Source organism: Aspergillus luchuensis, chromosome 8 (assembly GCF_016861625.1).
Source record: "Aspergillus luchuensis IFO 4308 DNA, chromosome 8, nearly complete sequence".
Taxonomy (NCBI): Eukaryota; Fungi; Ascomycota; class Eurotiomycetes; order Eurotiales; family Aspergillaceae; genus Aspergillus; species Aspergillus luchuensis.
In genome coordinates this window covers 3,010,861-3,037,086 of record NC_054856.1, presented here as the reverse complement: position 1 = coordinate 3,037,086, position 26,226 = coordinate 3,010,861, and the positions used below count along the sequence as shown (strand labels likewise).

At 51.4% G+C, this 26,226-nt stretch overlaps 11 protein-coding genes across 11 annotated transcripts; 7 read left to right on the top strand and 4 right to left on the bottom strand.

Annotated features, from left to right (window-relative positions):
- Positions 1-2,898: 2,898 nt before the first annotated feature.
- Positions 2,899-6,390, bottom strand: AKAW2_81037S (putative nuclear pore complex subunit Nup85; the record flags this gene model as incomplete). The annotated part of the gene is made up of 3 exons (XM_041682125.1): positions 2,899-3,368; positions 3,428-3,929; positions 3,979-6,390. The coding sequence occupies 3 exons, from the start codon at positions 6,388-6,390 to the stop codon at positions 2,899-2,901; spliced, it is 3,384 nt and encodes a 1,127-aa protein (XP_041548998.1).
- Positions 6,391-7,027: 637 nt separating this feature from the next.
- Positions 7,028-7,798, top strand: AKAW2_81036A (uncharacterized protein; the record flags this gene model as incomplete). Its single annotated transcript, XM_041682124.1, has 1 exon — positions 7,028-7,798. One exon carries the CDS (start codon positions 7,028-7,030, stop codon positions 7,796-7,798), a length of 771 nt encoding a protein of 256 aa, XP_041548997.1.
- Positions 7,799-8,126: 328 nt separating this feature from the next.
- AKAW2_81035A (uncharacterized protein) lies at positions 8,127-9,448 on the top strand (the record flags this gene model as incomplete). The annotated part of the gene is made up of 2 exons (XM_041682121.1): positions 8,127-8,195; positions 8,264-9,448. The coding sequence occupies 2 exons, from the start codon at positions 8,127-8,129 to the stop codon at positions 9,446-9,448; spliced, it is 1,254 nt and encodes a 417-aa protein (XP_041548996.1).
- Positions 9,449-10,534: 1,086 nt separating this feature from the next.
- AKAW2_81034S (NAD(P)-dependent alcohol dehydrogenase) lies at positions 10,535-11,677 on the bottom strand (the record flags this gene model as incomplete). Its single annotated transcript, XM_041682120.1, has 1 exon — positions 10,535-11,677. The coding sequence occupies one exon, from the start codon at positions 11,675-11,677 to the stop codon at positions 10,535-10,537; it is 1,143 nt and encodes a 380-aa protein (XP_041548995.1).
- Positions 11,678-12,022: 345 nt separating this feature from the next.
- On the bottom strand, positions 12,023-13,732 carry AKAW2_81033S (indoleamine 2,3-dioxygenase family protein; the record flags this gene model as incomplete). Its single annotated transcript, XM_041682119.1, has 4 exons — positions 12,023-12,238; positions 12,300-12,602; positions 12,660-13,185; positions 13,242-13,732. The coding sequence occupies 4 exons, from the start codon at positions 13,730-13,732 to the stop codon at positions 12,023-12,025; spliced, it is 1,536 nt and encodes a 511-aa protein (XP_041548994.1).
- A 1,289-nt stretch (positions 13,733-15,021) lies between these two features.
- Positions 15,022-15,353, bottom strand: AKAW2_81032S (protein PET117; the record flags this gene model as incomplete). Its single annotated transcript, XM_041682118.1, has 2 exons — positions 15,022-15,195; positions 15,258-15,353. 2 exons carry the CDS (start codon positions 15,351-15,353, stop codon positions 15,022-15,024), a joined length of 270 nt encoding a protein of 89 aa, XP_041548993.1.
- A 288-nt stretch (positions 15,354-15,641) lies between these two features.
- AKAW2_81031A (uncharacterized protein) lies at positions 15,642-16,318 on the top strand (the record flags this gene model as incomplete). The annotated part of the gene is made up of 6 exons (XM_041682117.1): positions 15,642-15,644; positions 15,701-15,739; positions 15,797-15,830; positions 15,898-15,906; positions 15,959-16,059; positions 16,145-16,318. The coding sequence occupies 6 exons, from the start codon at positions 15,642-15,644 to the stop codon at positions 16,316-16,318; spliced, it is 360 nt and encodes a 119-aa protein (XP_041548992.1).
- Positions 16,319-16,794: 476 nt separating this feature from the next.
- On the top strand, positions 16,795-17,408 carry AKAW2_81030A (esterase/lipase family protein; the record flags this gene model as incomplete). Its single annotated transcript, XM_041682116.1, has 3 exons — positions 16,795-17,002; positions 17,065-17,305; positions 17,357-17,408. 3 exons carry the CDS (start codon positions 16,795-16,797, stop codon positions 17,406-17,408), a joined length of 501 nt encoding a protein of 166 aa, XP_041548991.1.
- An 86-nt stretch (positions 17,409-17,494) lies between these two features.
- AKAW2_81029A (triglyceride lipase) lies at positions 17,495-18,315 on the top strand (the record flags this gene model as incomplete). The annotated part of the gene is made up of 6 exons (XM_041682115.1): positions 17,495-17,564; positions 17,612-17,650; positions 17,698-17,827; positions 17,883-18,110; positions 18,196-18,230; positions 18,290-18,315. The coding sequence occupies 6 exons, from the start codon at positions 17,495-17,497 to the stop codon at positions 18,313-18,315; spliced, it is 528 nt and encodes a 175-aa protein (XP_041548990.1).
- Positions 18,316-19,161: 846 nt separating this feature from the next.
- On the top strand, positions 19,162-21,264 carry AKAW2_81028A (arrestin (or S-antigen), N-terminal domain protein; the record flags this gene model as incomplete). The annotated part of the gene is made up of 5 exons (XM_041682114.1): positions 19,162-19,374; positions 19,494-19,607; positions 19,666-19,878; positions 19,955-20,527; positions 20,578-21,264. The coding sequence occupies 5 exons, from the start codon at positions 19,162-19,164 to the stop codon at positions 21,262-21,264; spliced, it is 1,800 nt and encodes a 599-aa protein (XP_041548989.1).
- Positions 21,265-22,012: 748 nt separating this feature from the next.
- AKAW2_81027A (uncharacterized protein) lies at positions 22,013-25,824 on the top strand (the record flags this gene model as incomplete). The annotated part of the gene is made up of 3 exons (XM_041682113.1): positions 22,013-22,374; positions 22,465-24,780; positions 24,837-25,824. 3 exons carry the CDS (start codon positions 22,013-22,015, stop codon positions 25,822-25,824), a joined length of 3,666 nt encoding a protein of 1,221 aa, XP_041548988.1.
- Between the last annotated feature and the right edge of the window lie 402 nt (positions 25,825-26,226).

Here is a 26,226-nt window from a genome sequence, read left to right as displayed (position 1 = left end):
CCACGGCACGGAGAAGCAATTTCCAATAGCGAATCCTCTATAGCGGAACCCACCAGCTGGATTGGCTTCCCCTCCTCCCCTTCTCTGCTACAGCCTCTACACGAGGTCCAGCTCACCAATAATGTCCACCTGACTGGTCTTCTGCAAGTCTGCCTCCTCTGACTCCCATGCCTTTCAGGGGTCCCGGGGAGCCTTTAACGGCGCCCTTCTAGTGGGTAAACGGTGCCCGGCAACCCCTCAGAAAAGCAGGGAAAGCGTCGGAATCAGCTGTCATGGATGGGCGTGGCCTAGTTCTGCACTACTCGGCCTTCAGCCCGACAAGCGTCCCCCACTGATCGACTCCGGTTTGCCCTACGAGTATTGCGAAATCCGAAATAGACCAATCTGCTATGGGTTGACGTTTGCCCGGCAGGATGGGTCCTCCTCATTTCCCTCTTTTTTCCTATTCCCTCTTTTCTTTTTCCCCTCCATTCTCTCCTCTTCCTTGATTGTCTACATTTTTGCTTTCTCGGTGGCCCTTTCCGTCTCGCTCTCGCTCTCTCTCTCTCTCTCTCTCTTTTCTTCTTTCCCCCCTTTCCCCTTTCTCCCTCTTTACTCTTCCTGGTCGCTAGTCCTGTTCGTGATGGACCGAGTTCTTCCAGATTGTTCCCGAGCATAGAATTAAGGGTTCCTTTGGGTTTCTTTTATGGATGCCTTGCATCGACCGTCTGCAGTCGCATTCAGCATCAAGGCGCCTTAGAATGACAAGCTCGCCAGTTCTAGATCCTTGGTATTGTCGTCACTTGGAACTTGGTTTCTATCATGGTCCTGGGTCGCCTGAATGGTCGGTGTTTTTATAATTGATTCCATCCGCGATCCACTCCCCACCTCCATCGCACTCACCACTTTACGCCTCGACCTTTCAGTCATTCCTTGACCACCACCCTCAGACCTGTCTCATTACCACGCGGGACGTTTGCTCTTTTCAATTTGTGTCTTTTTTCTTTCTTTTTATCTACCAACAATTCCATCTCATCGGTCGACCACAACCACTACCACTACCACGACCACCACCTCATCATGTGTTATCTACTAGTGGAGCGATTTTCGGTGTGCAGATGTCTTTACTTTCAGCACGCGGTAGACCCGTGTGAAGCATACGGCCAGCGTGGCCATGTGGTGCAGGAAAAAATCGTCCTGGTCGGCTACACCTGTTCCCGACATTCATTGAGATGCAACGGAAACAACGCTCGAGACCCAACCCTGCCGGATTCAGGATACTCCAGCATCAAGGGTTCAACCCATCCACTCTGGGATAGCAAGAGGCAGCAGTCGCGGGACGTCTGCCTCAACCGTCGTTCGATTTTCTTCCTGTTTGATGCATGCTCAGTTCGATTCGATTTTGGCCTGGCCGGTTCGCCAAAACTCTTGCTAGATATATGCTTTTGTTATTGTCAACGCTGTGGGGCTGCGCTCTCGTCACCGTTTTCTTTATAATGCTGTGTGTGCGCGTGTTCAGTCAGCCTATTCTGCATAGCGTTGCGTTGTGTTGCGTCGCAGGATCCCCAGTCACGATGAGACGAGAAACGTGCGACGATCGACTGGGTGGAGAGCTTTGTCTTGTTAAACTATGGTAATAGAGGAGGATTTGATTGAGAAAAATGGGGGTCGTATCCGGGATACGCCAGTTGGGGGATACCAACATCTATCTATGCATTATCTAGCTGGCCTACCTACATTCTTTATCATTAATCATCTACTTTTTGCAGTAATATGGCCATGTACTTGAGTATGGAATATGATCTACCAATAGGAGATCCTTCTATTAGATGAGGGTTAAAGTTAAGCCATGCTGAATGACTTGTCCATTCGCATTGCAGATCCCAAGCATCAAAATTGCGGTGACCAAGCGGATACTTCATTTTCAAGTACCTTACCAAGTCTCCACAGTCTATCTATTCATGTAACCATAAACAACATGTAAATAGGAGGCTCAATAGTCCCTATAGGTACCTACCTACTACAACTCATTACCTGTATCCACAGCGGTAAACAACCAACAAAACACTTTCCAAAAACAGCATGATTGCCAAAACCATATTAGATCTCCCCTACCAGCATTCAAACATCCCTCACCTAGGACCCTAATCCTAATTCAATTGATAATGATCGTGCATGAACATGATGCTTGGAGATGACATAAAATGCAATTCAAGTAAGTCGAGTAGTAACTGAAAATCCGTGATCTTTTTTTTTTTTTTTTTCCCTATAGTTCTAGTTATTCTGTACTTCTCTGCAGGTCAACTGAGTTGAGTTAAGCAATGACCTCGTTACTTGCGAAATAGAATAATCTATATACTATGTAGTTTAGTGGATTGGAAAGTATGCAACAATGTATGCAATGTATGTGTGTTATCGATGCAAGCAGGTAGTACTAAGTTATAGGTGTGTAATGCATGCAATCATTGTACTGTCGGTGAGTGAGGAATAGAAGAAAGAATGTATAACTTTTAGTAGGATAATCATGGATGGCTTTATCTATTGCTTTTACTTTACTTGGTTATCATTAGTAGCATTAACTGTTGTGCAGGGTGCTTGCTTACTCCCCTGTACAGTGTAGTTGTATTATACTACTACTTTGAAGTAAATCCAGATTGGACGAGGACGAGAAAGGAAGGTAAGGGAGAGAGAAACCTCAAACTCTAATTGGCTTTGAAAAGACCCAATCACTGAAATAAGAAGTGTTATACTCATGCATGCTGCAAGCAGAGAGAACATAGTAGTATAGAATACAATAATACAGCACAACTACTCCGTTCCACTCCACTCCACTCCACTCAACTACATCAGATGTATTAGAATTTGACTTTTGCTTCTTGGCTTAATTCCTCTTCTTCTTCTTCATCAACAGAAGAAAATCTAAATCGATCCAAGAGCTCCATAGCTCAATCCCTTCGCGAGACCGACCCGGAGAATACGGAGGATATCCTCGCCCGTTGCGTCCTCTGGTAGACCGGCACGCCAGTCCCAGCCGCGTTCGGTGGAGGTAGTGGGGGAGTCAGCGTCCGCGCGAGGGACGAGGACGCCGGAGCTGCCGACGGAGCCGGAGCCGGAACGAGTGCGGGCGGATTCGATGATGTCGTTGCCGATGAGGGAGAAGGTGCTTGATGCGGTGAGGGATGAGACGGACTTCTTGAGCATGGCGCGCGGGGAGGGAGGGAGGACAGAGGAGTCGGAGGTGTGGGCGCGCTTGCTGGAGTGGTATTGGATGAGCGTGGAGCGGAAGCATTCTTCGCATTGGGCGTAGACGCGCGGAGTCACGGTCTGGAGGTCCTCGATGGCGGAGAGAATGGTGAATTGTTGGGAGACGGAGAGGAGGGGAGTGGATTCTGCCGAGCGGATGGTTAGAGTAGGATTCTTCAGAAGGGTACTAAGATAGGGATCTTACGGCCAATAAAGGGCAGGGCTTCGCCAAGCAATGTCAACAGTCCATCGACTTGGACGACAGCATCACGATCCGGATCGTACAGACCACCGTAGATGCTGTCCGCCGCGCTGCCAATGACCGCCACCAAAGCCTGGGCCGCTGCTCGCCGTCTGGCTAGAGGCTTGAACCGAGGTCGCTGTCCTTCCTTAAGGTTGATCGCCTCGTCGCGAATCTCGTAGAAGCGACGCAGAGTCGCATACCCACTGAAATAATACTGGAGGATAGTAGCAGCCTCTTCATCCGTATGCGCAATCGCCCCCAAGCCAAACTTGGGGTTCTTGATCAAAGCTTCAAGCTGCTCGTCCAGGTCGGAGGATTCAGGGAAGGCGCGGGACTGAACAAGACTGTATGAGATGAGCAGGTCGACGATAGACTTGACCTTGCGTCGGTCGTGTGCGCGCGCATAGCACAGAAGGGCAAGCCCATATTCTTGAGAGTTTGCAACGATATTATCACCATAGCGCTGAGCAGGTTAGCTGACGTTCATATAGCACCAGTAAATGACGACCTACCTCAGCGACCTTCCTTCCGTGTTGATCCAAGTCCATTTCGCAGCACAGCTGCACCACTCTATCCACCTGCTCAACGCTGGTCAGGGGTATCTTTTCGAGCAGGTCGGCAACGCTCGTCTCCAGTTTCTCGCGGTCATCCAAGCGGCTGAGGATCTCGATGGCCATCTCCCATCCCTGTCGCACGCCCGTTTCGCACTCCAAGGTGGTCCTCTCAGACAAGCCAGACGCATACTCGCTAATCACATCGTTTTTGTGAACACGTCGCGTAGGCGCATCACCAGCCTGTCCATAGGAAAGAACCATCAGGTCATTTTTGCTAAGGCCTGGCATAGATTTAGGACCAGCCCCAGCCTCTAGCCAGCCGCCAATAGACGCGAACTCAACCACGGCAGCTGCTACACACAGCGACCAAGTCTGAAGCAATTCTAGCACACCATCCACGTTGCCTTCAAACACGGAGGCAAGTCCGACTTCAAGGCTGCTCATCGAGTTGACGCGGAAACCAGCGTCGGCGGGCTCGGCGCTGGTTGCATGGCTAAAGGCCAGGTCAAGCCGGCGGAGGTAGGCGTTACGTATACTGCTGGGGGAGGCGTTGGGTCTGGACAATCTCGAAAACAAGTCGGCGCTGGAACCCTCCTCATCATCCTCTCCATCCCACCACACGGTCATCGCAATCGTGGCCTCAATCCAATCCTCCGCGTGGTCCATGACTACGCTCGTATCGCCGAGGATAATGCGGTACATGGACCGAAGGTTCTGGTAGATGGCCCACGGGACTTTGCTCTCGGCCATGCGTGCGTTTTGAGCAAAAGAGAACATCGGGGCAGCAGCCGTGGGCTTCAATCCAAAGTTGACTGCCTGGAAGCGGTTCTCCGCGGCTGGAGGCTCGGGAGACGCCTGTTCACTGCCTTCAGCGAACTCCTCCAAATCTGTCACGGCGGCAATCACACGTTTTCTATACGTAGCCCACTCGGGCCCTCTAATGTCCCAATCCCCGTGCTGCACGCTGGGGCATGAGTCAAGGACCTGGAGGGCCCTGTTGACGCACCTCTGAATGTTTTGCAGCTGTGCGCCACGATAGCCTGACTGCGGCAACCCATCCTCCAAGGCGGACCGTGCATAATTAAAATCAGCCGACCGCAAAAGGTCCGCAGCCTCAGAGAGATGGCCACGCAATACAGCAGCATTAATCAATTCCCAAAAGTTTGGAGAAGCCGTAGGATTGGGATCAATCTCTTTCAATGCGTGCAGCTCATCGGTAAGAGGCATATGGTTCTCATCAAGCCAGTCAAGAAGGAGCTTGGGTATGGGCGTAGGGGTATTCGTCCGAGCGGGGGCCAGTAATAAATTGCGCGCTGGAAATCCCAGGGGGCTTAGAAGGCTGGGCTTGGGTGCCAACTGAGGAGGGTGGTGGAGCCGCAAGAGCAGGGATGCCAGGAAGCTTGCTTTCGCAATGTTCGAAGCATTGTCGCCAGGACCGATGCCGGTACCTGGATTCTGTCCAGCGCTATCCTGATTTGCGATTGCCTGCCACGTGTCCACGAGTCTGTCGCAAGAGTCCGACAGAGCAACCTCAAAGTCAGTGTTGTTGTAGTCAGACTTCTTCACTTCATCGTGCATGCGGCAGACTTCATCCTCAGTATGCATGATGAACTCGCTTGGCTCTTCCACGGCAGCCACGCGCGAACGCGAAGCGAAATTGCGCACAATCGACGGCATCGCGGAGTCCTTCTTAGGCGACAGCTTGCCCTTCCGTATAGGTGACTGGTTTGCCCACTTTTCGTCAAGCTTTGGGCGTTTTGCTTGCGTGGTGGAATTTGAGTAGATCGACTTTCGTTGGCCGAGCGCGGCGGACGGCGCAGAGATAGAATCGCCAAGCTGGGAGTCCAGGAAGCTGAAACGAGACCCTGTGGCCTTTTCTGTAGTTCCCAAGTCCATAGCGTTGTTGGTCTGTTCAGCTTGCTCCTCCGGCAGATCTTCCTCTTCACCCTCCGCATCTTGGTCGGTGGCATCATCATCCATCCGTGAATCCGCGAAGCCGTTGGAATTTCCAAAGCTACTCGACTCGGCAAACCGGCTGCCGTTTGTAATACTGAACAGCGATTGCGATTTCGCAAAGGACTTGGTTTGAGTGGTCTTCTTGCCTCGGGGGAGGGCAAAGTCGGTGGAAGCGATAGAGGAGCCGAAGATACTATCGTTGGGGTTGATGTTCCCGGACTTGGTGAAAAGGGAGCCAGAGCTCATTTGGGAGCTGCCGAACATGCTGCTGGAGTGAGGATGGCCTTGCGGAGTGAAGGAATTGGATGCGGAGGGCGGAGCGCCTGCCGGCGTTTCTGACAGATTACTGAATACACTGCGGGAATGGCCGGGGGTGGACGGCGGACTCGACTCAAATGAGTTTTTGAAAGACATGCTGCGACAAGCTATATCAATTGGTAAGGAGCTCGGAGATGACAGAGGGAAGATGAACGCGAAGAGCGAGGAAGCATAGAGCTGCACCTCAATTTGGGGCGGATAGACAGCGTAAGAGGAAGGAAATAGAGTTGCGCAATCAATTTAGTGAGGTCGGGACATCGAACAAGGGCTGAGGAGTCGCCAAGCAGCCGGGCAGAGCGAGAAAGAAGCAACACGCCCGTCCGAAGCTGCTGTGTATCTGGAATCTGGGATTCTACTCTTTCGCCGGCCAACAATTAATTCTCCCGAAGTTCGAGACGCGCGCCGGGCGGTGAGATGCCAAGTCAGGTGATAACCCATGTATTCACGTGACTAGCGTAAGTCAGATGATGTCACATGAGATAGAAGCCTGAGTCATCAACGCTACTCCCGATCGGGCCCGTCGTATCCGCTAAGTCATAACCAGTGATGATTGGCTGAGGTTATCCATGGATCAAGTGCCCGAAGGGATCAGAAAAGGAGAAAGCAGAATGGCTGTGATGCACAGCCTGATGATCGTCAAAGGGTCTCGTATCGGCATGAGCCGCAGCAGTGCGCCTTGTCCGACACAAGGCTCGGATGCAAGATATAAGAACCATGGAATGGCGTCGATTCCATGAGTCTAGGATTTAGTTCTCAGAGCCACCGTCTAACAGGCTACTACCCTCCTGCTATACAAATGGCTACTTACGAACCTTCTCTGGTCCCCAATGACCCAACCTTGGTCGGTTCTCGGCTCTCCGACTATGAGGGATCTGTGGACGAGAAGCTTCCAAGCGAGCAAAGCGCTTCGCACGTCTATCAAATCCATAACACGTTGTTCCGAAACCATTACAATGTGTCCAACGCCCAAGGGAAGCAGCTCTACCGGGTGGAGAACTCCTCCTGCAGGCCCAAGAAGCCAGACCTTACCTTCCATGCAGGGTCCGACGAGAACGGCCCGACCGTGGCAGTCTGCAAATTCCTACATTTTTCAAGACATCCCAAGGTCGGTCTGGGCGATCCCAACGATATCAACGGTATAAAATACGAGGATCTGCTGGCGCAAGACCACCGACACGCCAAGTATCGTTGGCAGATGACGATGCAGACTGCCCGGGGCCCCGAACGGCACTCATTTCTCTGCACCCGGACACACTCGGTTGGGATCAAAGAGGACCACAAGACGAACAGCTTGAGCAATCGCAACTTCAAACTCGTTGATGAGCAGACCGGCAAAGTTGTGGGTGTATTTACCAACGCTGTTTGGAAGAACAGGGAGACAGGCAGGCTTCATATGTATGTGGATTATGGGCAGGAATTCGACCTTATGGCACTAGTCACAGTGCTAGCCTTGTACGAGAAAGCCCGGCGACGCAGGGACTCTGCTGCTGCCAGTGGTAGTTAAGAGGAGAAAGGATTCTTTGACATGGTTGTTCTGCGGTTCCTTTATGCGATACGAGATACCAAATTGAGTTTTCTGAATTTATTGGTTTATATTCTATCATAATATCAATAAGCACAAAGTTTTGGTGCTGAGGACCCTGTTGATGACGTAAGACGAGCTTGGCTCCAAAGAAAGATTGAAATACTTCAGCCTTGACTTTTCTGTCTTTCCCCCGCCATATTCTTCAAGATAGCGGGTCTAAGCGACGGCTTCATGTGAAATGATTTAACCGTGGGTCCAAAGTTCCCCGGATCTAGCATGGCCAGCAGTAGCTCCTGTACCACGTTCAATGGCACTTAGAAGACCCCATCGCAAATCGCGCCACGGCTGCTTGCAATGCAAGCGAAGGCGGGTGAAGGTACTCTCCTATTTCCGCAATCTCGTGGAATGCTCCCTTTGTCCCGTCTTACTTACTAATGATACCAGTGTGATGAATTACGACCCTCTTGTTCAAACTGCTCAAAACGTCTGGCAACCTGCGAGTATGACTCTAGCGCATCACTGCTATGGACAAATGAAGAACCCCCATCTCGCATACGGTCCAAGAAGTCTAGCCCAGCAGGGGTTTCCCAGTCTGAATCTCCTGCGGCTACGACTGCCAACTCCCTCAATATCCTGGGAAGATGGGGTGATGTATTTGCCGCCTCGCAAGCAGTCCCCAGCTTGAACATCACAGACCTGGAGCTGATGATGCAATGGTGCAACTCAACGCACAAAAGTGTGTCTCGGGGCGAACACACGGACCACATCTGGCGCTTTCGCGCTTCAGAGGAAGCAATTACGCATCCTTTCCTAATGCACGGGCTACTCGCGTTGTCCTCCCTGCATATTGCACGAACAAAGCATGATACCCAGAAGCGTCCGGTTTATCTCAGCACTGCCGTTGCACATCAGGCTCAAGCACTGGCCCTATTTCGCGAGAGGCTAAGCGATATCAACTCGTCTAATGCAAGGGCTATGTTTGCATTTGCCAGTGTTGTGGTCTATTATACCTTTGGCTTACCTCACGCACCCGAGTCTAGCGATCCCTGGGCAAACGTGGATGACCTACTTCAGATATTCACGCTCGCGCGTGGGGTTCAACAGATCCTGAAGCAAGCTACCTCGGTCATAAAAAATGATGAATGGAGCATAATCTTCAAGGTGGAAGACTTGAATGAGGACTACTTGAGAGACGCACAGTCAAGCTTGGAGCGGTTGTATGAGTTGAACAACGCTTGCGGGGCTCAAGACGACACCCATGACATAGCTGCTTACGAAAATGCACTTGACCGTCTAGCAGAAATGCTGGCTGAGGCGCGTACTGGTATGCCCTCTGTGTCGACTTCCAGTCGATGGGCAATCAGACAATTGCCTGAATTCATGGAACTCTTGCGGGAGCGCAAACCGCTAGCTTTGGTAATACTAGCGTATCATTGCGTTGTATTCCATCATCTGAGGGATGCATGGTACATGGGTGATCGGGGAAGCAGAGTGGCCCGAGCATTATGGGACATTTTGGACGATGAATGGAGGCCACTGATTGAGAGTCATATGCTGGAAATATTCGGGAAGACACACCCGACTAATACGCCTGATACAGCTGGAATAGGACAGCAGGAGATTGATTAATGATCATTGCATTCAATAGCTGGACATTTACAAGCCACGACATCTCCACTTATACAGAGACATACTCCTCTGCTTTCCATCCCTCCTTTTCAGTCTTGATGCTCCCGCGCCCGAGAAGCCATTCTACGTCGCTTGGATGGGTGGCTGCGAAAACGATCAATTCGGACAACATCAGCAGTCTGTCTAGCACATCACACAGCACCATCCAAGCGCAGAATGCACCCACCCGACGCTTGCATCGAGGAGCCGAGCACATCTCCTGCAACCAATATCTTGATCATCCAGCCGGCCCGAATGATGCCAACTATCCCCCTTCACGAGGGCTACAATCTGACCCAGATCCATGTATATGCTCGCAGCGAAGAGGGCAGACGCGACTAGCAACAGGGTGCTCTTTACATGTACAAACCGATAGTCCAGTAGGAGATTGAGATGCCGGCATCACGCGGTCGATGTATCCTATTGCCTCGACTAGTTAGTCAGCTAGTGCAAGTCCACGTTAAAGGGTTGACATACAGTATCCTTCGATAATGAAAGGAACAGGGAATCACGTCTGCGCTCGGAGCAGACGATAAGTATGATTGAGATTGCCCAGCATAAAGAAAGCCGCGGATACAATCGCTGCAGGCATTGATGGGTTGTACCGATAAGCTATCAGCCTCTATGCGTGTCTGAAGACATCTTGTTGATTGGTAGGAAAAGGCTATCACCGAATAACCTGACTGAGAAGCATGTGGTGGACGGACAGAACGACCCATTGCCTGAAATAAAAGTCTTCATGCATTGCCACTTGTATAGAAATTTCTATCTGCAGCTTCACGTTCTGCAGCCTCGTATATCTCGTACCTATTTCCCGATTGGGAAGATACCCTCATCCTACGGCGGAATCAGACCGAGCATGTCAGAAGTAAAGACTAAGTAGTACTCTTTCAGATCTCTTGATAAGGAATGGTAGAGAAATAGTTCTCTCTGAATTAAATTCCTTCCATAAGCACTACAGTAGTCTACATAAAATTCCACTCCTCTACAACCCCATCACCACACCCACCCTATACAAACTCCCCCAAATCTATACTCAAGAGTAAACTACAACCGACTCTCCCTCTCCTCCCCATTAACCAACACATACCTAAACCTCGCCCTCCCCGCCTCCATATCCCTCAACGTCTCATTAACCTCCTCCATTCTCCTAGTCTCCACCCACGGCCTGACCCCCTTCTCCGCCGCAACCTCCAACATACACCTAATATCCTCACGACTCCCAATATTCGACCCCGTCACATTAACCCCCTTCCCAATCAACTCAAACGCCCTCATCCTCGGCAACGGCTTCTCCGGCGCGCCCACCAACACAAACGTCCCGCCGGCCTTCAACAACCTCAAATACTTCCCAAGGGGCATATCATCGCCATCCACCGTACAAAGAATCAAATCCACCGTTCGACTCCACTTCTTCTCCCACCCTTTCTCCTCCCCCGTCGCAATAAACTCATCAGCCCCCAACCCCTTCACCGCATCCTCTCGCTTCCCATTACTCCTCGATATCCCAATAACCCGCTCACACCCCAACGCCTTCGCAAACATTATCCCCAAATGCCCCAGTCCGCCGATCCCCACCACCGCTACCGTCTTCCCCTTCCCACTATCCGTCCCATCACCAAGATACTTCCTCAACGGCGCAAACACCGTCGTCCCCGCACACAGCAACGGCGCCGCAACCTCACTCTCTAATCTCTCCGGAATCCGGAACGCGAATGCCGCAGGCCCGCGCCATTTCCGCGCGAATCCCCCGTACGCTATCACGTCGCTTCGCTTTCCGGTCTCGTTGTCCCAGTATCGGCTGTTATACGTGCCCGTGATGCGCGGACAGTAGTTCTCTTTCCCGGCGACGCATTCCTCGCATGAGGGCTGTAGGCACGAGTGGGTTTGGGCGCCGATGCCGACTCGGTCGCCGATGCGTAGTGGTGTGGTGTTGGGGTAGGTGGGGATGGATGAGCCGATGCGTGTCACGATGCCGATGATCTCGTGGCCCACGATGCAGGGGTAGGTCGTTGTGTTGGGACCCCAGCCTGAGCGGAGCGTGTGGAGGTCGGTGCCGCAGATGCCGCAGTGGGTTATGTTGATTTCGATGTCCGTGGGAGTGAAGGGTTTCGGGGTGTACGGGGCGTAGGTTAGGGGCGTGGTGGGGGAGTGGGAGAGGTAGCCGTGGAAGTGTTCGGGGGGTGGCATTTTGTTGTTTGGTTTCGGTTGGGGTTGTGTGGTGGTTGTGGTTGTGAGTGTGAAGGTGGTGGTGAGTGCGGAGAAGTTGATATAAAGGAGAGAATGCGGAGAAGTGCCGAGGTCCGTTGATTAAGTTGATTGGAACAGCCGAATGTGGAATGTCCGAGTTGTGGGGATCTACAACACATGGTCAGTGGCTACTCTAGTTAGTGCCTCGGATTATTCTACTTATTATGTAGATTATGTAGACGATGTATGTTTAAAGGTAGGTTGAATTGTGTAAAAATGTAGTAAACTAGAAATGTAGTTGCTCACATATGTGGCAGGTATCATAAACTCTCCACAGGCATCTATCTATACACCCCTCTCCTGACACCACTTCTCTACCTCCTTCGCCAACTTCTCCCGCTGGTCGCGCACCATCTCCATCATCGGCTCAACCTGCTTTGCATAAGCATCGTAGCCCTTCTGTCCGTCCGGTCCAAGGCCATCCCCCTTCTGAGGCGCCAGATACGTGTCGTAGACCGAGATCATCAAGTCCATCACAGCAGACAGCTGGTTGGGGAGCCACTGTAATGTGTTAGTCACTCTGCTAATACATTCTGCCTCCAAAAGGCACGCATAGACATACCGTAACAATAGGGCTTCCGCCAGTAGCAGTAGGGTGCGGCGTGCGGCGAATAATGTACTCGCGGGCAAACAGCCAGTGTCGCCAGCGGAAGCTGCGCACGTGGTTAAGAGTTTTCAAGAGAAGAATAGCCGTCTCGGTATCTGCCAGCGCAAAGTTGCGCACCCCGACCTCTTCCGACTTGGAGTTGATGTGCGCGAGGAACTCGCGGTGGGGAAGCGGACGGTAGGCGCGGAATTCATGCAGCACCTTTGTGAGCGGGTTGGAGGGCATGGGGATCTGGCAAAGGTGGTCGAGCAGTGGGATCTATGTAGACATTAGCTTGAGATTGACTTTCTTGTGGAGTACGGTAGGGCTGCTTACCATGCTATCGTTTGCACCACTCTCTCCGCGGAAGAAAAGAGGCTTGTTGTCGAGTACCCCGTCGTAGACGACGCCGTTGGGGAACATGGACTGAGAAGTGATTCCGAAGATGAAGACGCGGAAGGAGAGGTAGTCCTGGGGCTTGGAGTTGGCCCACATGTCTGTAATCGTTAGCTGGAGTGTACTGATACAAGTAGGAAGCATATACATACCCTCCATGGCTGCTTCGATCTTTTCCATCGACTCCAGGATCTCTCGGAACCCGTCGTTGACTACCGAGCGGGGTCCACCCTGCTCAACGGTGTCGACAACTTTGACAGCTCCGCTGATCAGGCCGCTCGAGTACTTGACCATGTCCACATGGGTCAGGATAAATCCTGCCTCTGAGCTCTTGGGGTCGAGGCCGTTTTCAAAGGCGCGGACCAATCTAAGGTTGGGGTAGACCAGGCCCTTGGATGGCTCGGCCAAGGTGTAGTTGAAGAGGGAATATGCAGCTGCATAGGACAAGAAGGGAGGAATGTCCAAGCTGTATCATATTAGTATATTGATCAAGATACTATAAGTCATGTGGGGTAGACATACAGCTGAGCACAACGGTACATGGGACGAGCTACAGTCTTGGGCAACAGGTCCCGCCCCAGCCCATAGCCACTCTCAGGGTCCTTGCACCAGTTCTCCCAGCATGGCTCGAGGATATAAGCCGAAGCGAGGAACGAATAGTCCCGGAACAGGGCAGCAATCATGTACAGGTCCGGCAACCCCTCAGGGGTGACCTGCTTGTCGATCTCATCCGTCAAGTCAGGCAGCTCAGCCAGGACAGCAGGGCCCAGCTCATACTTGGCAAGCAGACCTGGAGAGCCATCTTCCTTGAGTACTGGCATCCGCTCAAGCAGGGACATCAGGGGTTGGAAGACATCAGGCAGCTTGGTAGGGGCAGTGAGGTAAGGGAGGAAGCCAGTGGAGGTGGTGATAGTGAAGGGGTCCAAGGACCGGGGCACAGTGGAAGGGTCATCATGAATGTGAGGGAAGCGATCCACAGTGCTGTTGGGCAAGGGGACTCTAGAGGGAGACATGGTGTGGAGGTAATGTAGTATAGAAGTCTATCCGAGATGTAAGGCAAATGGATGATGACGTGATGACGATGAGAGAGTATAGGGTTGGTAGAGACCCAAAGTCAAAGAAAGAAGAAGATAAGAAAAACGGGAAGTTTCCCACTGCGAATGTTTGCGGATACTGGAGGATCTGGGAAGGAGAGCTTGGGAGTCAGAATTGGGCGGGAAAGCAGGCGATTCTTATAATACTCAGAGGCCGGTATCAATTCCGGCCTCAAAGGCACCATTACGAAAGAGGCAGGAAAACTGCGTGGGGACCTCAGACTCGTTCGCGATAACGTAGCATCATAAATAATGGACCATACTACGTGATATATTGGGGTTCTGCGATGATTCTACGCAGAAACAACACCCCTTACAGGCATGTCTGGCCATCAGATGCACGTCCATCGACTCTATACAAACTCTTGGCAAATAAGGGCACGCCAGAATCACGGGGACGCGCTATTCCCGATTGAGCAGGGTATAGCAGCTGCACCCTGTGCTTGTTCCGAGGTCTAGCCGCCTGGTGGCGGTTATAAAGGTGCTGGTATATATTTACAGGCTCCTGATAATAGGATGGGCCTTTTATCACTCTCGAAAATACTTCTAACGCAGCCATAACTGCCCCAAAGCGTTGCCGTCTACATTATGGACTGCTCTATACTTCACCAAATGCCAAGGCTTTATGTCACATGGCCCCCAGCGTGATTGGCCAACATCCTTGGATCGCGGCCGAATAGGCTTTCCTAGTTGCATGAGGCCGGAATTGGGCCGGCCTCCGATGATAGCCGGCCTTCTTTTATGTCGGTCAGCGATCGCTCCTATCTCGGAGTCCGCCGGCACGTGTCACCGTGCCGTTCTTGGCTGATAAGGATGTTACAACAATGCCAAATACCAGCGTGTCTGAGACTGACATATATTTCTACTAAAGCAATACGGAATGGATATATGTTCATGCATAGCAGTGCTTCTTATACCGCTGCCATATAGCCTTCGCATTACCTTCTTTCAGCCGGTGTGGCGCTGAACAGCCAATCCCTTAGCGAAGCATGTGGTCTAGAGACAGACTGTATCAATAGTATACAGAGGTGGGTATGGATATTGATCTCTAATGTACATTTTGGGTATATTCTACAAGCATACAGCCATCACATGCCAAGTGGACATCTATACCTGCTCTCTCGTTAAGAAGGGTTCACCTCTGAACACCAAGGGAATGAACGTACCAGACAAAGTCTATGAATCGTAAAGAACCGCTTGGGCGTGTATCATGATGTTTGTCCTTGATTCGACTTCCCTCCGCTTGGATCATCAACGCTGGGCGAGACCTTCTGTAGCTTCCGGTACTCTTCTTCCAACGCCCTTTGCATCTCAAACTCGGCCTGTCGCTCCCTGCGGATACGCTGTTTCTCCATGTCTAGCTCAACCGCCTTGTGCATCCCCTAGATACGAATCAAGCATTAGTCACTGCAATTGTCCTGGCCATAAAGCACCGGTAACCTACAATTTTCTCTTGTTCCTGTGCCCAGTGAACAAAGTAGATGATCCCCGCCGTACCGAGACCAGTCGCGGCCAATGTCAATTTGGAAGCGCGAGACATATTGCCTTGTATGCAATTTGTGAATTGCGCGACAATTTAAAAGGAACCAGTAAATAATTGAACGGTTGAATGCGCGAGTGGCATCATGTCCAAATCTGCGTCGGATTATCGGTGATATCAGTGATGGCGGTGTCTGGTGGCAGAACCCCGACCGCCTAAGGGGTCATTCGTGGCGTCGGGGAGATCGAACGGCGCATCACAAGCTCACGACTCCACCTCTGTATACTCCTATATTCTCCGACTCTTTCGTTCTCATAAGCGCCTTTTCTGAGAAATACTACTGCAAAGATGGTGAGGAGAATGTGTCGCTCGACTTGGGAAATTGCCATACTGACTCTTTCGGATAGTCCGCTCAGAACTCCGCAGGCATTCAGACCCTCCTCGATGTAGGTCGCATTTGATTGAACTGGGTGGGGTATAGTGGTTGACCATCTCTATTTCAGGCCGAGAGGGAGGCTCAGAAGATTGTCCAACAAGGTTAGTTTACACTGTCTCTGAAAGAATACCGAACCATCAATCAGTGCTGACGTGTCGCATTATCCAGCCAGAGAATGTATGTCATCAGACACCCGATAACCACAGCATCCCGATTAATGTTCTTGTAGACCGCACGAAGCGCATAAGGGAGGCAAAGTCCGAAGCACAGAAGGAGATTGAGGAGTACAGAAAGCAAAAGGAAGAGGAGTTCAAGAAGTTCGAGGCTGAGGTATGAATGACTATCTGTCCTGCGGGGTTGAAGTTGGGAGATGCGACATTTGGACGAACGTGAGGGTTGACATTACTGTTTCTAGCACTCGAGCGGATACAAGAAGGCCGAGGAGGATGCGAACAAGGAGGCTGAGGTGAAGCTCCAGGAAATCAAGGATGCTGGCAACGAGAGAGGTGGAAAGGTTATTGAGACTCTTATCCATGCGCTGGTCGATGTGAAGCCCGAGCCGTCCGAGAAGATCGTGATCAAGGCATAGAGAAATGATGCCGGTTGTCATTGCGGCAGCATGAGGGGTTCTTGTTTGTCATTTGCTTTCAGCCTGTGAATATAGTTCTGGCCCGCTGTTTGAGCATTACATAAATTATGTTGTATCCTGTCTGAAGCTGGCAAGAGTCAACTTGAAGTTGTCTCGATTTCTCGATGCTGTTATAAGGTTGTTGCAAGTCAACCTATAAGGCCCTTGAAGCACAACCCAGCATACTAGTGTAGCGCTTATGTACACCAATAATAGTAAACTAAAAGAGAAAGGCTAGCTCGTTGATCGCATGCATGCTTTTATTGCCAGTTACAAGCTGTGGATACAGTAGACGTTGTCAGTGCCATGGTGTTGCGGCCTAAGGCATGAAGTGCCCAGTAACTGTTGCGTCATCAGGAACACCAGGCTGCCCCCAATGTATACATTTCTCTCAAGCCTCTCTTCAGCATCACACAATTAGTGAGAGGAATCATAAGATGAGACATGCCGTTGCCGTGTCCAACGGCGTAAGAAGCATCAAATTTCATTCGCTCTCTGTCCGCTATCCAGCCCTGAGGTGTCTTTCTTCCTCTGCGTGTAGGCACAGCCCACAACATCCCAGCAGCCCCGATGCTCTCGATCCGCGCCTGGAAGACCTGGGGAACGTTATCAGAGATGAATATGCGATAATTAGGGAGAACTACAGTAAGCATGGGCCATGCAAAGACTTTATCATCGGTTTCGAGCTACTGATACTCCGTTAACAGATGCCCCAAAACATGCAGTTGTTCTCGCGCATGGCCTGCTTGGATTCGCTGAGCTGCGTCTTGCTGGACGTTATCTTCCTGGAGTTCAATATTGGCGTGGTATCAAGGAAGCTTTATCGATGCAAGGGGTTCGGGTCATTACTGCCACAGTGCCTCCCTCCGCATCCATCGAAATGCGTGCTGAAGAATTAGCGAGAGATATCGCCGCCGGTGCACCCGGAGAACATGTAAATATTATTGCGTGAGTTTCTACCCCAGAAGATATGATGTTGACTTGTCTGACCTGGAATAGTCATAGCATGGTAAGTGCAACGGTTACCTGCCATTACGGGAGCTGTTGCTGACACTTCCCTTAGGGGTAAGAACCAGGAAAGTTTACCCTTCAATCGCAGTTATTAACCAGCGCTCAAGCGGGCTTGACTCTCGATATATGATCACTCATTTGAAGCCGACTGATTTCAAAGTAAAATCGTTGACCACGATTGCGACTCCCCATAGAGGTATGTGACGTCTCAAGATAGGCAGAACATGTACTCAACGTTTCTAGGCTCTGCTGTTGCAGACTTCGTCCTCAAGCAGATTGGCGGTTAGTATGCACGTCGGTTCTATAAATACTATCTAACGTGATCTTAGATGACCGCCTTGCCCAGCTGTACTATGCTCTAGACCGGCTCAAGGTAGAAACGGGCGCGTTCGCCCAACTAACTCGTGACTATATGACGAACACCTTCAACCCCGCAACGCCAGACATTGAAGACGTTCGGTAGGTCCCCACTGGCCGAAGATGGTACCGTCATCAGTATGGCTGAGATATGTAGATACTTTTCGTACGGGGCGGCAATGCAGCCAAGTTTCTGGTCCGTCTTCCGTCTATCCCACCGTCTTCTGGAACAAATAGAAGGGTACAATGATGGACTTGTCAGCGTTGCCAGCAGCAAGTGGGGAGCATACAAGGGCACCCTGGAGGGCGTCAGCCACTTGGACTTGATCAACTGGAGCAATCGACTCAAGTGGCTGGCCGGAGAAATTACAGGCAACAGACAGAGGTTCGCCAATAGACTTCTGAACGCAATTCATTGGACATGCGAGCGCCCCTGCTGACATTGGCTGTTTTTTTCTTGTGTCGTATAGGTTCAACGCCATTGCATTCTACCTTGATATTGCAGGTAAGGCGCGAAATTGTCTCGGCAGCGCATCGGTTGATAACCATGGCTAATGATTCTAGACATGCTCGCTAAGGAAGGACTCTGACGACCCACCCCACTGCAGTCAAATTGGAAATCTTGGTGCCTAGAAGTGTACTTGTAATTTGGAAGTATAGATCACTTGGCGATACCCAATTAATTCATACCATCAGTTCTTTGATATCTACTGCCATGGCTCTGCTAGCGTCCGTGACGTGGCGGTGCAACGGGAGGGGATATCCATACTAAGTTACTAACACCATAGAGTTTTGTTCGGGGTGGCTGAGCAGAACCCCGGCTGTGACGCGAATCGGAGGCCAGCAAAAACCAGCCCTGCGAGAGGATCGCCATTCAGTCTGGCTCTCTCCCCCGTCAGACACTGTCAGATTGAAAGGCCCAGAATGGGTCGCACCCACCGTATGATTAAAAAAAAAAATCCGGTCAATGAACTCCACCGATTGCTCGCTCAGATCAATCAGCAGTCATGACTCCAGGATAGTATTCATTCATTAGGAATGGTCTATTGTTTTTTTGTTCGAGAGGGAAAAGTTCCGAACGCGCCGAGACCGTACAGTTCTCGGGTTGCCCCACGCCTTGCGCTTTTACGTCCCCTGGATTCAAACGTCATTTTCCCAGCTTGTAATAATCTAGTCAGAAAGTCACTGCCGAACTCCCGTCTTCGTTTTTCTTCTCCCAGCTTTCCACGTCCGCCGTGCACTGGTTTCTGTTTCCTTTGTTTACTTGGAGTTCCATATCCGCTCTCAGTAGATACTCTCCCTCATATTTCTCCCAGTGCATCGTCGTCTACTCCAGCACAGACTGACTGACTGGTTCGGTCCCTGACATCGAGCCTGTGCACACTTGCCGGCAGGCCCGCTTCAACCGCCACACGGTTCACCAACTTGTGGTCGTCATGTCTGTAATCATCCACCTGGACCGGCCACATAAGCATTTCACCAATCTCGACTATCTCACGGGAAAGGTGATTCTACAATTACACTCTGAAGCTGCAATCGGAGGCATTCAAGTAAAATTAGAAGGCGAAAGTCGGACGCGCCTGGCAGGTCCGAAATATCCACATAATGAGCAATCGGATAAGAAGCGTACCGAAATCGAGGTTCACAAGGTGCGAATCCTGAGCCATTCCCCTCCAACTTCCCCTTCCTCTTCCTCTTCCATCCGAGGCGCGAAAGAAATTGTTGTGATGGACTTCAATGCAAGCGATACTGATCTTAGCTGTTGTAGATCCTGTACAAAGTCGAAACGGTTTTCCCCACTGCCGCAGTATTCAATGCAGAGACTCCAGACAGAGCTTATACATTCGCAAGAGGGACGTACGAGTATCCCTTCAAATTCAAGGTCAGTATACTGTGCTTGGTAATACCTGTGACATACAGAACTGATAGTGGCTGTGCAGTTCCCATTCAACAATTCTTGCAGCATACACAATAGCATGCTTACGAACCTGAACATCACGGGTCTGAGGGTCGAAATGGCCAGGGACACCACTCGCCATGTGAAGAAGACACTCCCTCCATCTCTCAGTGGCTTCCCAGGCATGGCCGACATCAAGTACTATGTGAAAGCGACGGTTATTCGTCCCCAGTTCTACAAGGAGAATCTCAGGGCGGTATGTTGGTTTAATGAGCGATCGCTGCGAGAAGAGGATAATCTTCAGCATTCCAATGCTGACAATTGGCGTCTAGATCACCAACCTAAACTTCCTTCCCATCGAGCCTCCCAGGACAGGAAAACCGAACGAAGAAACTTATGCAAGACGACAACACCAATTTACGGATGCCCCGAATGTGTCCAAGAAAAGAAGCCTTTTCCAGAAGATGTCGAGCAGTTCGCTCCGGGACACCGCAGGCGGTTCCCCTCGCGTATCCGCTGACCTGCGACTACCCAACCCATCAATTCTGACCTGCAATGAGCCTATACCGATGCGTGTCCTCGTCAAGAAACTATCGGAGTCTTTTGAGACTATTTTCCTGCAGATGATCCAGGTCGAGCTGATTTCTTATACCAACATCGTCGCTCATGACCTACGGCGCACCGAAAGCGGCACTTGGGTCATTCTCAGTCAGAGTAATATGGCCGTGCCTCTCGGCAGAGGTGGAGACCCGGCGGATACGGAGTGGACGATTGATTCTAGTTTATGGAGTGGCATACCTCTACCCAGTACGGTAGCGCCGTCATTCGAGACCTGCAATGTCTCGCGGACGTATGAGCTCGAAGTTCGAGTGGGCCTGACCCATGGAAGTATTGGGAACATGAAGGTAAGTCGTCTCAGCTGCACATTTCTAGACATTTTGCTCATAACCAATAGCCCCAACTTATCGTTCTTCCGCTACGGATGCCCGTGAAAGTTTACTCCGGCATCGCTCCTCCGAAAGCACTTCTGGATGCCATGGCGGCCAATGGTCAGGCCAGGCCAGTGGCTAGCCCTACAAGTCCCACCGGATCGATGGATAGCACACGCCCCCCAATGCCGCCTCGGCCTGCCAGACCTCCTGTGCCTGCCAATCCTGAGGACGGCTACGACGATGCACCTCCCAGTTACGAAGATGCCATGGCTGAAACTCTTAGCCCTGTGGATGGCCCCCGTCGAGAGTATAACCCACCAGATGCCTCTTCCGAAAGATCTGTTGAACCTGGAGCTGATCCGCGATCTCCAGTTGGAAAGGAACCTGAGGCGTCCACACCATACGGCAACCAGGAGGCGATGTCCTCGTCGGAGACACTCGATATGCTGCCCGAAAGCCCACCAGAGTCCCGCTCTGGTTCACCCCCAAACTCTCCCGTTGCGCGTCAACAAAGCGTGCTCAAAATCCACAAGGCTCCCCTTCTGCTGGAGGAGGATAGCCCTCCCGAATATCAGACGATTGCAGCTGGCAAGCCGCAAGCATCCCATAGCCAGGTTAACCGTGTGCCGTCTCAGCCAGGAAGCAGGCCCATGAACCTGGGCGTTCCCAACCGGAAGCCAGTTCCCCGGAGTCCAAGTAGACAAACCTGAAGTTTGCATGATAACGAGCTTCTATGTTGCAGCCGGGTGCATCTAATGAATTAGCACTGGGCTATTGAACCAAACTCAGTACAATATCAAAACATCCGTGTCGTTACACGCATCTTTCCGGAGTTAACAGGAAACCTCGATGAAAGTTCCATGGATATTACTTTGCTCTTCGATACCACCTGATGCATTTTCAGTTACTATACAGGCGACTTGAATCATTTTAATCACTCACATTGTCATTCTATTCAATGAAATAATTTAATATGAGCATTATAATGGAACTGTCATGTAAAGCAAGCTATAGTGTGACCGTAGTGAATTCGATTGATGCCTTAGGTGTAACGACCGAACAGGCTTAGCCCGGCCCAACATCCGCGCAGCTGGTCGCCGTCACACCTGCAGTTTCCTCCCGTCACTTTTCTACTTTTCTCTGGTTCACGCTTTCCACTCTTCCATTTATTACTAGATCTTTGCTGTGTTTCTAGCGCTCAAAATGTCCTTGTTGTGATCTTGCCTTGAGCTACAACCCCTTCGTGCGGTTTTCCCATACTTGTACTCATACTCCGACGCGACAAGCAAGTCGGAAAGCATCTCGCCGTTGTTACGCATTAACGCGACGGTTTGCTGCATGATTTTGTTTTGCTTTTCGCCATCATACTAATTAATTTTAATGAGCCGTTGCTAGTGCGACTGGTCCGAAGCAACAGAAGAGGAGCTTGAAACAAAATCTTTAGACATTCCATCCACCATGCGTCTTCATCTTATCATCCAGCGCCACGGCCTCCCCGTCACGCGCATTCTTTGGACAACGTCACCGCCGTCTCTTTTCGGCCACAATGCGCCCAGTGCTTCGTCCATGCTTCCTGCCGCATCTTCTGCGCTGGCGTCGACGCGTGCACCTAATGCGCTGTTTTCCAATGGCGGATACACGATCGCGCAACTCCTGGAAGATGTGAATGAGGTTATCCCGCTTGAGACGGAACCAGCTTTGTTTGATACGGAGTGCAGTGGACAGTGGGGTCTCGAGGATTATGTAGTTGAGGTTGGTGGCTCGGAGTGCTTGCACTTTATGGAAGTGGAAGGCTTGTTGCGGGACGGTGATGAAGTCTTGTAAGTGGTTGTCCCCATGCCGGTTGCCATTGTCCTGGCTCTGGCAAATTTGCTCTTGGATTGAAACTCATCCATTTCTTCTTCTGGCAGGATACGCGCCCTCCAGATCTCAGACCTTCGAGCCAGACGGCTTTCTGGTCGCCATCAAATATCGTCCGACGGCAAACACCTCATTGATGGAGTCCCTTTTGGGAAGCCATTCCTGAAAAGACCTACGTCGTCAAGGCCTGCGATTACAATCCCTCCGAGAAAGAAACGACGCACTAGCGCTGCGGGCTGGGACTATGGATCACGCTACGAGGAGGAAGATACAGAATGGGCGCCGAATAATCAAGTGGGCTTTGCAAGAGAGTTTCCTGTGATCAGGTCGAATGAGCAGGTGCAGGAGAAGAGGGGTGATGAATACACGGACGCTTATCAGGATGATTATGAGGATTACCACGAGCCTGAAGATGATGGTAACGGGACAGTCATCCGACATGCTATTGACGAGACACATGATCAAGCTTCAGAAAGTGACTCGGATGAATTAAACATCAACCCTGAGGACTTGGCAGAAGAGCTGAAGGGACTGGAGGAGGATTTGGAAATATCCCCTATGCCTATGGCGGAAGACATTGATGTTGAGCAAGCAGGCTATGCGCTGCGCTCCAGACCCAGTATCCATCAATCCGCCCCAAGAAAGAGCTCCTTGGCCCATCCATCTAGTCAAGAGTCTTCTATGCCGGACGGTACTCGCAGGGATTCAAAGGCAGTGACATTTGAAGACCAGGAAAAAAACCCGTCTGTTGTGGAATCGAATGCCATTGTTGCCAGCAAAGTCATTTCAATCCCAGAGGATGCTACGGGCTCGGCTTCAGATACGAGCGATAGCTCATCCGCAAGCGATACGAGCGAGACCAGCGACTCTAGCGACTCAGAGGATTCCAGCAATGCAAGTGATTCGTCTTCCGATGAAGACTCCGGATCGGAAGCCTCTACATCGGATTCAGAAGAAGATTCAAGCTCTGACTCTGACTCTGATGATGACATGTCCACGTCCGAATCGGAGGACGAGCTTTCGGACTCTGATGTAGATGTGCAGTTGCGCACGAAGACCAATCCTCCGGGAGCGGGCTCTCTGAGAACCAAGAAAAGCAATGAGCGTAACAAGATGCGACGCAGGTTAGCAAAACTAAAGGAGCTTGGTGCCCTGCCCGCACAGGCTGATTTTGCTGCTCTCCGCAACTGGGAAGAGGCCAATGGACGTTCCTACTACATTCCTGAAGATAAACTCGATTCTAAGGAACAAGAACGTGCGGAATTTGAAGCAAAGCGACAGAAGCTACTCCGTGATCTTGCATCAGGGGGAGTCGATGTCACTGAGGTGAAGCCAAAGGAAATTGCTTCTCCACAGAGCGTCAAGGCTATCGACCAAAAACAGTCTGCAACCGATGTTGCCAATGGTGAAGATGAAGCCGAGCCACCTTCCAAGCGGCGTACTCTTGATGTTGCCAGCTCCAGGAGGATGCTCTTTGGCTCACTGGGGGTGAGAACCCCACGGACCAAAGAAGACGAGGAGGCTACTCGGAGAAAGCTTGCAGGCAAGGTCAACAACCAGGTTCAACCTTCAAAGGCCTCTAAAGAAGACACGGTTCAAGCGCCTGAAAGCGATTCGGAAGAGAACTGGCAAGACAAGTTGATCCTCCGGGCTACCGAGTGTATTTATGACGATATTGAGCTGACTGCCCCGCCATTCCCCTTCGAGCAGCGCTGGGACGCTGAAGCTGGTGATATCATCAGGCAGCGCAAAGGCTGGGGCAAGAAGAGAAGACGGCGGCAGCAGCTTCAGGTTTACGATGGGGACGAAGGATATGAAAATGGCGATTACGGCTATTCCGTGGGCGACTATTCCGTCGGCGATTTACAACTTAATTACGATGATGCCGAGCAACCGAATGGAGACATGGAGGGAGTGGAGCATGCTACAGAGCAGCCCGTAGAAGAGCAATTTGAGAATCCGGCAGACGACCTTCCTGCTCTGCCCAATGACCCAGCCTCTCTACAGGACATGGGTGTGGATAGCTTGAAGAAGGGCTCGATCATTGCTTTCCGACAGCTGGAAATTTCCAAGGCTACGGGCTGGCAGCCCACGGTTTCGGGATACCGAGTCGCCAAGATCCACGAGGTCTTTGAACACGATATCATCAAAATCCGGTTAGCCAAGCGTGACCGACGAGAGGCACGGGATGACCAGGACTGGGATGAGGAGAATGATAGGCCGCAATACAGTGGATTTGAAATGCCCGGGATGGACGAAGAGGAGGACGACGGCTTCCGAGAGTTGTCATTCGCCGACCTGATTGAACCCAAGCTTCTCCGATCTGCTGACACTGCAGGTCTTGGGAATGCTGGGAAATCCAGCATGTCAGTACACTAATTTCCTTACACTCGTCTGGCGTTCCTGCGCTCACCCGCCCAAGCTCCCGTGCAACTGAGGAGCCCAGTCCAAACGAAATCGAGGCCACGCGCGAGTACGAGGACCGCCAGTCACCAGTGCGAAACGTGGAAAGGGAAGGGACTATCCCCGACGAGAAGTCATTGAACCAAAAGCCTATTGACCACACGGAGGGTTCGGCCATGCACTCTAGCCCCATCAAGTCACCGCATTTTGACGGGTTTCAGTCGCCTCCCGCGGACTTGACAACCGGGTCGAAAAGTAGCCATGGAGACCAGGTGTCCAGATCTACACCTCCGGCAGGACAGGACAGCGAGAATGGCCGGAACGGTCGACAGCCGGAGGATGCCCCCGAGATCAAGGACCCTCCATCGACCTTGCACTCGATGCTTCTCCCCGATGACGCCAATGACGGTGTTTCTGCAGCCAACGCGTCAGAAGACGATCTCCAAATGATCAGTAGCCCCGTGAGTATGATGTCTTTCAACTGCCTGATGGAAACATACTTTCCCCCAGCGGTCAAGAGAGAGACATCTGCCGTGCCTGCCAAGGAAGAGCCTCGATCGCCTTCCATCGTTCCCAATCCCTTCTACGAGATTGACAAGGCGGAGGAGGAACGACAGCGACGACAGGCGTCTCGCCAGGGGCGGTGCAGTAGCAACCCGGACGGTGGAAACGGGACGATGGAGCTCATGTCCCTAGCGGGATCGATGTCTCCCGTACCGAGACCATCTCCCCGAGTGAAATCACAAGCGGTGGAGGAACCGTCATCGATCAGCGTCGTCCCGGAGAGTGTGCCGCAGCCTTACCAAGACGATCCGGAGCCGTCGCAGCTGTCTGAGGTGGTGGACCTGACACAATCGAGCCCGCCGGTGTCCCCGGGAGGTAGTGATGAAGACTATGCACGCTCACATCGACTTCCCCGAGGGTCCGGATGGGTACAGAAAAACATTCCTCGAACCCTACGGGTGACGCGACAATCACTGGGCCGACGAAGGAATAGAAGCAGTTGAGATGACAGTCAATGGTTTGGTCGGGAGTTGTATGGATGGATAGGTGGACGGGCGGATGGGCGGATGTACATGCTGTTTGTAAATATGATGATTCCCTACTGTGTATAATCCTTCCGCAGGATCCACGGGGTAATGCATGATGAGTTTCATTTGTCGTAATGCTCTTCTTTCGGAAGTATCTACTGTGTACTGTGTACTCCGTAACTTGTTCTGAATCCATAGTCCTGGAGGTCCCCACCTGGGAGGTGGATGAGGCCCCACTCACCCGGATCAGTCTGACAAAACACGAGTGCTGATTGGAGAAGAGGGGGCCATGGCAGCGACGTCATTGACGTGGGTTGATGGACGAACCGGGAAGGCACGACTTCAACTATCGACAGAAAAAAATTGTAAGGAAGGTGC